At 55.9% G+C, this 12,210-nt stretch overlaps 1 protein-coding gene across 1 annotated transcript; it reads left to right on the top strand.

Annotated features, from left to right (window-relative positions):
• The first annotated feature begins 723 nt into the window (after positions 1-723).
• NPTX2 (neuronal pentraxin 2) lies at positions 724-12,008 on the top strand. Its single transcript, XM_034988139.1, has 5 exons — positions 724-1,149; positions 2,745-2,961; positions 7,509-7,753; positions 9,518-9,697; positions 10,581-12,008. Exons 1-5 carry the CDS (start codon positions 724-726, stop codon positions 10,806-10,808), a joined length of 1,296 nt encoding a protein of 431 aa, XP_034844030.1. The 3' UTR covers positions 10,809-12,008.
• Positions 12,009-12,210: the final 202 nt, after the last annotated feature.

The raw sequence follows: 12,210 nt of genomic DNA on the forward strand, positions 1-12,210 counted from the left end.
GGGGGGGGGGGGGGGGGGGCTCCCGACGGCAGCCCGGGGTTCGAGTTCCTCCTGGGGCTCCTGCTCACTTTCCTCACTTGGGAAGTGGGGGTCCCTCCCCACGGGGGCGGCGGTGGCCGCGGAGCGAGGCGTCGCGCCGACCCGGAGGCTCAGAAGCCGCCCCGGGAAAGCCGCCGGCTTCTCTTCAGCCCGCGACGCCCGCGTCTTCGGGTGGGTCGGGGGGCGCCTGGATACGCCAGCCAACGCTCGCGAAGGCAACCGGGCGGCCTTTTTTTTCTTTCTTTCTTCTTTTTCTTTTCCTCCTTTTCCTTTTTTTTGTTTTTTACCTCAGTCCTCCTTTTCTGGGGGCCCCACAACCCCGCGCTAGCGCCCCCGACTCGGGCCCACACGCGCGCCCGCCCGCCGGGAGAAGGCGCCCCCGCCCCGCCCCCTCGTGACGCGTGCCCAGCCGGGCCAATCAGAGCTCGCGGCGCTGCGCCCCACGCGCCGGCCCCCCCCGCTCAGCTTAAGAAAGGGCGCGCGGGCCGGGTCGGACCAGAGCGCTGCGCCGGGCGGAGACCGCGAGCTACGTGAGGCAGGCGGTTCCGTTAGCTCCCGCGTTCAAGCTGCCCTCGAGCGGGCGCCCGGCTGCAGCCCGCAGCGGAGGCGCGTCCGCCGCGCGCCCCGACGGCGCCCGCCCGCCCGCCTGCCCGCTGATGCTGGAGTGAGCGCTGCGGTGGCGGGATGCTGGCGCTGCTGGCCGCCGGCGTGGCGCTCGCCGTGGCCGCCGGCGCCCAAGACGGCCCGGCGCCCGGCAGCCGCTTCGTGTGCACGGCGCTGCCCCCGGAAGCGGCGCGCGCCGGCTGCCCGTTGCCCGCGATGCCCATGCAGGGCGGCGCGCTGAGCCCCGAGGAGGAGCTGCGGGCCGCGGTGCTGCAGCTGCGCGAGACCGTCGTGCAGCAGAAGGAGACGCTGGGCGCGCAGCGCGAGGCCATCCGTGAGCTCACGGGCAAGCTGGCGCGCTGCGAGGGGTTGGCGGGCGGCAAGGCGCAGGGCCCGGCAGCTACGGGCAAGGACACTATGGGCGATCTGCCCCGGGACCCCGGCCACGTCGTGGAGCAGCTCAGCCGCTCGCTGCAGACCCTCAAGGACCGCCTGGAGAGCCTCGAGGTAGCCGAGCGCGGCGGGTTCTGGGGGGCGCGGGGTGGTGGTGGTGGGGCGCGTGGTCCTGCCCGCCAGGCTGTGCGGGACGCAGCGAGCTGGGCTTGGGGTCGGGGGGGTTGCTTCTCGGTCGGGCTCGCGAACTTACTTGCGGGGCTTTCATCCCGCCCCCCCCCACCCCGCTTCTTGCTGGAAGGAAAGGGTTAACTCCCCCCGCGCGCGGGGACTGTCCGCCGAGTGGCCAGTCACTAACCGAGGTCCGGGTGAGCGGACCGGGACGGCCTCTTCTTTCTTGTAAATGTCCGAGTCTCCCGGGGCCGGACGCGCTCCCAGAGGCTGTGCCGGGTGACGTGCGGCTGCCGCGTGCGGTCGGCTGCCCCGGCTGCCCCGTGTTTCCTTTTATAAATGAGGTCGGGCTGGACCAGAGCGGGCGGCGACCCCAGGGTCTCGGCGGGGAGGCGAGCGCGGGCGGGTCCCGGGCCACACACCGGTTGGCGCCTCGGAGGGAAGCTGGTTTTAACTTCAAAGACGCTCTGTCCGCGAATTGCGCCGGGTCTAAGGCGCCCTTCCAGGCTGCTCTGGGGGAAGGGACCTTATTCCGTTTCTCTCTTGGGAGTGTGTATGCAGTTTGGAACTTGGCAAGAGAAATCCTCATTTAACTTCCATCTTTACTTTCGAACCCTGTTTAGGAAGTGTGGACGTTTCTGTTAAAGACGTTTACCAAAATGCTTATTAACAAAACTAGGTTTCAATTACGGGTGGTAATTACTGAAAAATTATTTGAGGATTTCCTGTGGCATGATAGCTAAATACAGTATTTCCAGCATCTGTATATCCCTTGATTCATTCTGATTAATAGCAGCTAACATTTCTGGTTTACTAAATATACACCAGTTTTAACCCTTGCAACAGTCCTTTGAGGCAGATCCTCGTAACTGCATTTTACAATTTGGAGTGCTTAGAAAGGGGGTAAATAGCTTGCCAAGGATTCATGGCTAGCCAGTGGCAGACTTCCTCCAGAGCCAGCATGATGGTAGAGGAGTAAGAGACATAGGAAGTGAGGATTTAGAAACAGCACTCAAAGCAAAGATTCCTGGAATTCAGAACTGTCATGTTTTAGGTCTCTCATTTTCCAGTAACATCTCTGCAAGCATAGTTATTCACCTTTGTGCCATATCGGGACTTGGGGGCTGTTTTCACTTATAGATGAAAGCTCATTTGCTTTGAGTACCATTTGGTTAACTTTTTTTTTTTTTTTTTTTTTAATTTCACTGTGTTGTGGCCTTTACCCAAGGATGGTAGATAGTGATTAAAATTTTGACTTTTTAGCAAGAGGAGGAAAATAGCTTTCTGAGAGAGGAAAATGAAATTTGTAAGTTTCAAATATTGCAGCAAGGTAATTCTTGTTTGACTTTGAAATCCTTTCCATACAAAAAAGAAAAAAGCATCCGTGAAGTGCTCCCCTTTGTGCCATTGGCACGATTTAATACTCCCGTTTTGGAAGCTTCTCCCTGTGTGGTTGGGCTTTTAGAGCTACATTTCACAATTGCTTTTTAAATGACCTTAATACTTCTCCCTCATGTGTCCCTCTCCCCATCTAAAAGCACCAGCTCCGAGTGAACGTGTCCAACGCAGTGCTGCCCAGCGACTTTCGAGAGGTGCTCCAGCGGCGACTGGGGGAGCTGGAGAGGCAGCTACTGAGCAAAGTGGCAGAGCTGGAGGATGAGAAGTCCCTGCTCCACAATGAGACCTCGGCTCACCGACAGAAGACCGAGACTGCCCTGAACGCTCTGCTGCAGAGGGTGACTGAGCTGGAGCGAGGTGAGTTCTTGGCTAGCTTCTCTGTCGCCCTCTGGCTGACATCCCTCTCAGCCCCCCCACCCACCCCATTGTCCTAGTGTTTGGCTGCAGTGTAAGGGAAGCTGGGCTCAGAGCAGGCAGAGGGGGGCTGGCCCACAGCCACCCACTTACATACAGGCAATCACTAGGGCCCTTGAGGGAGTGGTGACCTCTGCTTGCTGACTCTCAGCACCGGCCTCTGCTCCTGTTTGCTGGGATAGGCTCTGAGGCTGCTCTTGGGTCATCTCCGAACCTACCTGTCCTATGTGGAGAAAACCACAGCACTCTTTACCAATCCCCAGCTCTCTGCTTTCCCTTCTCTGTTTCTCAAATGAAGTGTTGCTCTTTCAACTTAAGGCATCTCTCATGGTGCACAGGGGTTTAGGGTTTCTGCCTGACAGTTGCCCAACTTAACGGCCTTGTTGATACATTTTCCGACCTAGTGGAGACAGAAGGGGCCGATTGCTGCTGGGAGCAGCCTGGTTTCCATCCCTTGCAGATACCCCCCGGGGTGTCTGCAGTGCCTGACCCTGCATGGAGATAGCTCGTGGCTGTTTGAGCAAATAAGCGTGATTGAGGATGGTTGTCTCAGGAATTAGCCCCAACCCCAGCCCCGTGGCGTTATCCATGGGAAAGCCAGTGCCCTCAGGACCAGCTTGGACAAACCACCTAACCCCGTCCTTCTGCCATGTGGGCATTTCAGCCACTTCTTAACTCATCCTTCGGTGGATTCTGAGTATCTTTCTCTTCTCGGCTCACACTGTGGTGGGTAAGTTTCTCCCATGGGGCACAGGAAGGGAAGGGATCTAGGGCCCTAAGTGATTGAGGCCCACACTGCCAGGGGGCCTGAGAGTGAAGTTTAAGTTTGCCGATAGTGGAGATGAGATTGTAATCTTCTGAAATGCACCAGCCTGACAAAGACAGTTTCTCCTTACTCCATTTCATGAACTGATAGGAGTACATCCAGTTATGCCTTTAGTGACACCTGTGGGGGCGGGCCAGATGATCAAGGGGATGGTGTCTCTGTTCCATTTTACAGCACCTCCCCAGAAGTCACAGGTCTCCTTCATCACTCTCTGTTTTCTTCCTTATCCTTCTCTGTAAGGGGTGGGTGACTTACCCGTTAGACTTGGATTCTGGAGTTTCTGAAAGAATGTCCTCTGCCTCACCTCTGCTGGGTGACCTCAGGAAGCTCCTTAGGTCTCAAGAGCCTTCCCTGAAGGCAGAGCAGCTGCAGCCTTTCTTGCGGATAGGAGGACAGAAAGGCAGCATTAGGTCCAAGGTGAAGGTGGCTTGCCTTCCCTTTCCCCAGCCTCACCCACAGTGGAACCTTGGGACACCACAGTCACTTAGTATCTCGAAGGGGGTAGCTGTAGCACGAAAAGAGAGCTCCACCAGAGACTTTGGTGGCTGAGTCTTGCTTGGCTCGGTGGCTGAATTGCTATAAGGATGTAGGTTAATAGAAGCCTGTTGGGTTAGTGTGTGCTGAGCCCATCACCCCTGTGAGATAGGACTTCTCTTATACCCATTACACAGATGAGAAAGGTGCCCTGAAGCTTTCGGCCAGAGGTATGTCATTTGGGGAGAGGGGACTGAGGTGGGATCTGGGCCACCAGCTGGTGAGCAGCAACAACATGGCTTTGACCGCCCAGGAGCTGCCACTTTGTGACTGTCCCTCGCATCCCCAGCCTGATTCCAGCACCCACGCTCTTGATACCTAGGTTTTACAGGAAGCCCTCAGAGCTCATCTGGCACAGAAAGGTGGTGTCCATGTCCTAGTTAGCGCTGTGTTCCGCAGGGCAGGGGCCCCTGACTGGCCTTCTTGTAGAGCCCCCAGGACCTGGTACTGACCCATCAGGAGAACTCTAGAATCCTTCTCTGTGCTCCACCCAGCTCTGGTATGAGTCTTGGAGGAAAATGATCGTTTGCCAGTTTGTCTTCCGGCTAATTCTGAGTTTCTATCTGTCCTATTTGTGATAAGAATAAAGGGATATATAAACTCCCAGCCCCCAAGTAGACCATGAGTGGAAAATATACTCTGTTTCTCAAAACATCCTGTTGAGCCTGGAGGAAATGGACCTCAAGCATACACAAAGTAGGGGGCTTTGGGGACTCTGGCCCTCAGTCCATCATCTCCTGCCCGTTATGGGCCTGTTCTGGGCCAAACACCAGGCTATGACTTCCACATTCTGTGTCTTCTGTAACCCTTGCAACAACTGTGTGAGGTAGGCATTAGTTATAGATGAGGGACTGACTGAGTCAGAGAGCTAAGTGCATTCACGGGTCCAGCAGGTTGCAGAGCTGGGGTTGAACTTGGTGGTGACCCCAGAGGACAAGAGCCTGGAGCAGTGTGTGGGCTCCAGCCCCACTGAGCAGGAGGCTCCCCAGAGCCCAGGGGTGAGCATCCAACGCTGCATGCACATGCTCGTGCTGCCTGATCCCACGGATGCTTGTTTTCTCTGTCGTGGGATCTGCTCGTCTGCAGGGGCCTCTAGGTTCTGGGCCAACCGGCCAGGCACAGCCCACCTTGGAGGTGCCACTGAGAAGACAGAGCCCATCTCTCCTTGGCCCCAGCTGCCCCCCATTTTCACTTGTCTGCCACCTGCAGCCTCTGATTTATTGGTCAGGCCTTTTAATGCCTTAATTGGTTTCAGTGAAGTTTCCTCTAAACCTCCAAGCTGTTTGATATAAATAGAGGGCACCAGCTTTTGGGGTGTGGGCCCCTCCTCTGCCCTTTGGCTCTCCCAGGTCTAATTAAACCTATCTGTTGTCACCTAGCTAATGATATTACCGACACCGAGCCTTATTAAATCAGTAGGCCTGCCCACCTGCAAGGATAGAAGCCATTTCTCTTTATTAGCTAATCATGCCTTGTGAAGAACACGGCCATTTGCAGATTAAGGACTAGTGGCTGCACGTAGTTGAGCGAGGGACTTCCGCTCCCTGCTCTGTCCTTCATTAGCTGTGTGACCTGGGGGAAGTCCCCTCGCTCCTCCAAGACTCAGTGCCTCAACTGCACAACCCGCAGAATCGGGAGGTGGGGCTTCCTAACCTCAGTTTTGCTTCAGCCTAACGCAGGCTCAGTCCCAGCCTGTACCCGGCCTGGCCCCCCTCGGCTTCCCCGGGTGACCAAGTCTTCCCAACCCTCGCCGGGTACTCAGCGGCTCCGCAGACCGGGAGCTCGGGATGGACTGGGCAAGACTGCACAAGCCGCAGATTCAAGTAAATAGTACCTGTGAAGCCCAGAGGCTAGTCTTTCTCTGCTGCCTGGTCCAGACAGGTCGAAAGGGTGATGCTGGGCCCTGTTGCTTTTCTTTGCAGGTCTTCCATGGGTGGGGGTGAACCATGGCCCCAAAGAGCTTCTCTCACGTGTTATTTTCTATGAAAGCAAAGGAGTTTGGGAGATTGCAGGGGAGAAAGGCTCATCTGTTCTGACTTCTGTTCTGTAGAAGGGGCTGATTCATGCACTCGAGACCCAGGCAGTTTGGCTCCATTGGTTCTGGGTCCAGAGAGCCTGCCTGTTTTTCACGGTGACCGAGTCCATCTGGCCCTTCGTGGATACCTAATAAATACTTGTTGAATGAGCGAAGGGTGTTTAGGCTCCTTCACCAGAAGCATCTAGTCCCCAAATAAGAGGAAAGTTTCTGCCATGACAGCTCACAGAATCGGGTGGGACCCTGCAAACTTCAGAATCTGTGATAACTCGAGACGGGGACTTGCTTTTTGTGTGTTTATTTTTATTGTTAATTTTGAGCTTAAATCAAAACTATTAGAAATTATTTAGACCCATTTAAGAGTACCAGTGGCTTTCAAAGATTTTGGAAGCACCATTTACATGAGGACAGTCGGGGTTCTCATCAGTACCAGGCGGGCCCCAAGGGCTCAAGGCTCTGGCCAGGGCGTTAACCTCAGCGGGGAGGGACACCTCTGTATTTCTCTGCCTCTGACTGGCGCGAAACCACAGGAAATGGTCGACAGATGCAATCTTCTCTCTAGGAGGAAAGGGTGAATCATGAGCAAAGTGGTTCATGTGAGGGATTTAGTCCAAAAAGCCACTTCTGAGTTAAGCTGTCGTGTCCAGTCACTAATGTGGACTCCTTTGCTTGGGTGCAGGGATTCTGTAGGGTGAGAAGTGAGGGGCTTACTGGCTTGACGAGTGTCTATCGAGTGCCCAGGTCTCTGTTAGGACTTCCTGCCTCTAAGCCCAAGTCCAGCAGGGCCCTGACCCCGCCCTTGCTGAAGGAGCTGAAGAGGTCAGGATTTCAAGAAAAGAGCTGAAGAAGGGTTTTCTGGCTTAATTTAACCGGAAAATTAAATCCAGCTTGTCCCTACCCGCTTCCTCAAGCTTTCAAGAGCAAGGCCGCTCTTGTTTACTCCTGGGCTGGTAGCACTTTGCACTCCTGGTAGCGGGTGCTCTGTTGCTTGAAGGACCAACATGGGGGAAGTTGGGGTCCGGGTGAGCCGTGGCTGTGGGCTCTGCTGGCGGGGAGTTGGCTCACGCAGCGCCACCTCTCTTCTCCACCCCCCAGGCAACAGTGCGTTCAAGTCTCCCGATGCGTTCAAAGTGTCCCTCCCGCTCCGCACAAACTACCTGTATGGCAAGATCAAGAAGACACTGCCTGAACTCTACGCCTTCACCATCTGCCTGTGGCTGCGATCCAGCGCCTTGCCGGGCATCGGCACCCCGTTCTCTTACGCGGTACCCGGGCAGGCCAACGAGATCGTGCTGATAGAGTGGGGCAACAACCCCATCGAGCTGCTCATCAACGACAAGGTGAGGACTACTTGGACACCACCTGCCCCCATCACGGCAGCCGCGTCTGGCAGCCAGCCTCCTTGGCGGGCTCTCCTGCAGGGCTCTCCTCCTCGCAGTGGGGACAGCTCTGCACTGACTCAGCCCCGCTCTGGCCGCCTGTCTGGGGGGGGGGGCAGGGGCAGGCAGTCGTGGCTGGTGGAGATCCGAGCTGTGAGTCTGGCCTAGAAGGGGCACAGGCTCCAAGCCAGACGGTGTGGAAGGAACAGAGCTGGGGTCTCTGTGGGCCAGCCTGAATGGTCACAGGCCCTTGGGCCGATGAGTGAGGGCTGTTCCCCAGGGCCGTACTGATTAGGGGAGGTGGTATGTGTATGTCTCTCTGTGTAGGATATTTATCAGCCTATCCTTTGGGGGTGGTCTATTGAGATACAGTTTACAGTAAAACTTACAGTTTTCAGTCAACAGTCCCACCAGTTTTGACAAATGTCTGAGGTTGTGTGACTACCACAATTGAAATATGGAAATGTTTCATTTCTTCCCTCCTCCCTCCTCCCCTCCTTCCCCCACCAAATCCCCTTTGTGGTCCGCTCTTGCCCCTACGCCAGCCCATGACAACCACTGATCTGTTCTCTGTCCCTACAGTCTTGCTTTTTCCAGGGTAAATATCCCTTTTTAATACACTGGCTGGTTTCGACATTCAAGAGCGGATCTTCTCAAGAACTCCGCCCTGGGCATCTGCGGGACCTCCAGGAACCCCACTTAAACTTCCATTCTGAAGTCAGACTCAACATAGCCAAAGAATTGTGTCCTCACGTCCTTGCTGGAGCTGAGCGTTCGAGTGGCTGTTCCAGCTCCCTCTTGCCTCTGCCCTGACCCCTTACTCTGACGTTACTGAACCATCCTGGGGGGAGTTTGTTTAAGTGGCAAATGCTGTGGAATCTCCCCGCTGGGCTCCTTTTGGAGGTGACCATGTCCCTGAGCAGGGATTAATTGTTCTAAATAACGCCCTTGGACACAGCAGGGCCCAGAACCTTGTTTACCTCTTGGGTCAGGTGGCACGTAAACAGCCAATTCCTGGGAGGAAGCAGCGGGTTGCTAGGATACCAGCAGTAACAACAGGATGGTACCTGGTTGGGCTGGTCTGTAGTGCTCACGGGACTACGGGCAGAACAACGTGGGTCAAAATGACTTTCCTCCGTTTCCATATGGGGGGGTCCCTGTCTGCACCCCCCAGCACACACTCCCACATAATTGTAGGCCTTTGGTCTTCTGCACAGGAGTACACACACACACACGAGTCCCCAAGTGCCATGATAGAATTTGAGCCCCTGCCTAGAGTGTAGATGCCTGGTCTGACTGTTTTCCAAAGAAGCTGGCCCAGTAGAACCCTGACTTCCCTTCAGGCTCTCCGGCATGAGGCATTCAGGTCCAGGCATGGCAGGGAGGGGGCTTGTCCTTCACTTCACATCTTCTCAGTCTGCACAGCATCCTGGACCCTCAGCCAAACCTGGGACCAAGGGTATCCCCTTGAAAGCCGGGCCACCCTGGGGTTAGGGGCTTGTACCCAGGCTGCCTGCCCCTTTCCTCTTGGCTGTCTGTGTCACACAGTGTCTCCCCCCACCCCAGGCATTCTGAGGGGCAGAGTTGCCCATGTTACCCACAGTGCAGAGAAGGGGAGATGAGCCGGGACCCTGCATGATGGGAGCAGCAGGACCTCCAGTCCCTCTGCAGGTCAGACTTCTGGAAACCCTGCGGGGACCCTCACCTGCATGTTGCTGTCCACAGGTTGCCCAGCTGCCCCTGTTTGTCAGTGACGGCAAGTGGCACCATATCTGTATCACTTGGACGACGCGGGATGGCATGTGGGAAGCTTTCCAGGATGGGGAGAAACTCGGCACTGGGGAAAACCTGGCCCCCTGGCACCCCATCAAGCCAGGGGGTGTGCTGATCCTTGGGCAGGAACAGGTGAGTGCAGGGGGTGCAAGAGGGGAGCGCGCTGGCCAGCCGAGCAGCACAAGGCCACACTTGCAGGCTGCCCCTGGGGCCCCCAGGGCCCCTGGCCAGCTGTCTGCCCGCCAGACCTGGCCACTGAGGCCTGACAGCAAGCTCGCCCCACGCTGTCTTGTGGCCTGAGGGCCAGAGGGCGGTCGACCAAGTTGGTGTGATGGGTCAGATAGATTCCAGACTGGAGTCCAACACAGGTGATCAGGAGTGTCCCTGGGGTCATGTTATCAGGAAGGGACTTCGGGTTCTCTCCAGGTGTTTGGGCTCTGCCAGGCACAGCTTTGATTCAGGATGCCAAGGGCTGACATGGCCTCTTCCAGGAGCTGCTGGCTCAGTGTTTTGGGGCACTTAGGGCATGCCTGTGGGGTGCTTAGCCTTCTGAGGGAGATGGGGGTGAGGAAGTGACTTCAGAAGCTGCCCTCAAGAAACTCACCCTCTGGGAGAGGGGAAATGTGAGTTGCTTGTCTGCTCCTGGGCTGATAAGAGCTGATGTTTCAGCCTATGTCTGAGGTTTGCTGACGGCCCATTCCTCCCCTCACTTCCCTGGGAGAGGCTGGGAGTCTGGAGACCTGGATCTAGTTCTAGCTTTGGGACTTTGGGCAGATGTCTTTCCACTCTAGTCTCGAGGTGGTTTCACGTGCCCTGGAGCTCCGGGATGTGCACGAATCAGGGGTCAGGGGGTGTGGCCAGAGTTGGAGGGAGTTGGGAAAATGGCCCAGTCTCCCCATCTCCCTCCCAAGCTGGCATCCCTTCCCGAAGGCCGTTCACGGTCCAGGAGAATTAGCGGGTGTGTCTGCTTTTTGAACCTGCGCCGATGTGGTTCTGCTCCCCCGCGCCTTCCCAGGACACCGTTGGGGGCAGGTTCGATGCCACGCAGGCATTCGTGGGGGAGCTCAGCCAGTTCAACATATGGGACCGCGTCCTTCGTGCGCAAGAAATTATCAACATTGCCAACTGCTCCACGAACATGCCCGGCAACATCGTACCCTGGGTGGACAACAACGTCGATGTGTTTGGAGGGGCTTCAAAGTGGCCCGTGGAGACCTGTGAGGAGCGTCTCCTTGACTTGTAGCTGCCTCCTGCTCTGTCTAGGAGGCCAGGGCTGGGCTGTTCCTGTCGGAAGTGCAAGGCCACCTCCTCCCCCAGCTAAACTGTGTAAAAGCCCCTGCCAGAATGGGCTGGGGCCCCCAAAGCTCATTCCCAGGGACTCTTGGAAGGCCGAGGCTCTGTAGCAGCCCTTGTCACTGGATTCTTTGTTCTTTACCAGTATTGTGTTGTTTTGAGGGGGGAAGAAGCCCTGAGCTTGCAGGTGGGCAAATCTGACTTCCGGCTGGGGACGGGGGGATTAAGGCCCTTGAGGCCCCGTGCAGAGCACACCGCAGCCTTGCCCACCCTCTTGGATCCTCGATGTCCCGTGTGCACCTTCTGTCTGTCCCCTTTAAAGGCTGTGCGGCCATCCTGCTGGAGTATCTGTGTCCCTTGTGTATTGAGTATACCCTGCTGTCCCCTGAGCACGCAGCAAAGCAGCCCCCGCCGCTCACAGAAGGGCCTTTCTCTTGGTGTTCTTTACTATGCTCTGAGGAACTCTTCAGCTCGACGAGGGGGGCAGGCTGCCCAGACCACACCCTGCCTTCTCCAAGATGGAGGGGGCATCCGGGCCTCCAGAGGGGGCTGGGAGCGGGACCGCAGAAGGGAGTTCTGGAGGAGGGCTGTGGCAGCTGAGCCTCCCCCTCTGTCACCTCTCCCTCCGATCGATGCTTTGATGGACTCGTCGCTGGGAATGGCTTCTTTGCAAAGCCTCCTTTCTCCACCGGTGCCAAAAGTTCAGTTGCAGCTTCTCCAACCATTTGGTATGGTCAGGGGGGATTTATTTTTTCCCAACAGAGAAGAACAGCCATTAGCAGCCTTCCATTTTTGATGTCTCGCCCCACTGTGAGGAATGTGCTAGTTTTAATCCATGTTGATTACTGTAAGCGTTTGACTGTCTCAAGTATTTCCCCCAGAACTTTTTCAGGAAATGGAAGTCATTTGGCTGATATTTGCTCAGTGACTCCAGGTTGCTTAATTTATTGGACAGAGGTAGTAACTTATTTTAAGGAGAGTGATGAAGTGGGGAAATTTATAAAGCTAAATATTATATATTTTATTTTTCATACATGTTTGAAGTGCAAATCTGTGGAAATTCCATTTGTAGGACCAAGTTGATATGCCCATCCTAACACTGTATGCTACAAGAACTCTTATGATGACGGAATTTTGATTAAAGTGCACTGGAAGACGCCTCCGTATCTGTTTGCTCCCTGTCTGGGGCTGAGGGTAGGGGGGTGGGGCTTTGCCACAGTCCATGAGTCTGGGGCCTGTGTCTGGCAGACCCAGGGGCACCGAAATGCTTGGAGGTAGGGGGGCAGTCTCCAGCCGGCCCCTGTCTTCTTAACTAGGACTCAAACTTACCTAGATGACACTCACCTCCTTGT

This window comes from Mirounga leonina, unplaced genomic scaffold (genome assembly GCF_011800145.1).
Source record: "Mirounga leonina isolate KUSES-001 unplaced genomic scaffold, KU_Mleo_1.0 Mir_454, whole genome shotgun sequence".
Lineage (NCBI taxonomy): Eukaryota > Metazoa > Chordata > Mammalia > Carnivora > Phocidae > Mirounga > Mirounga leonina.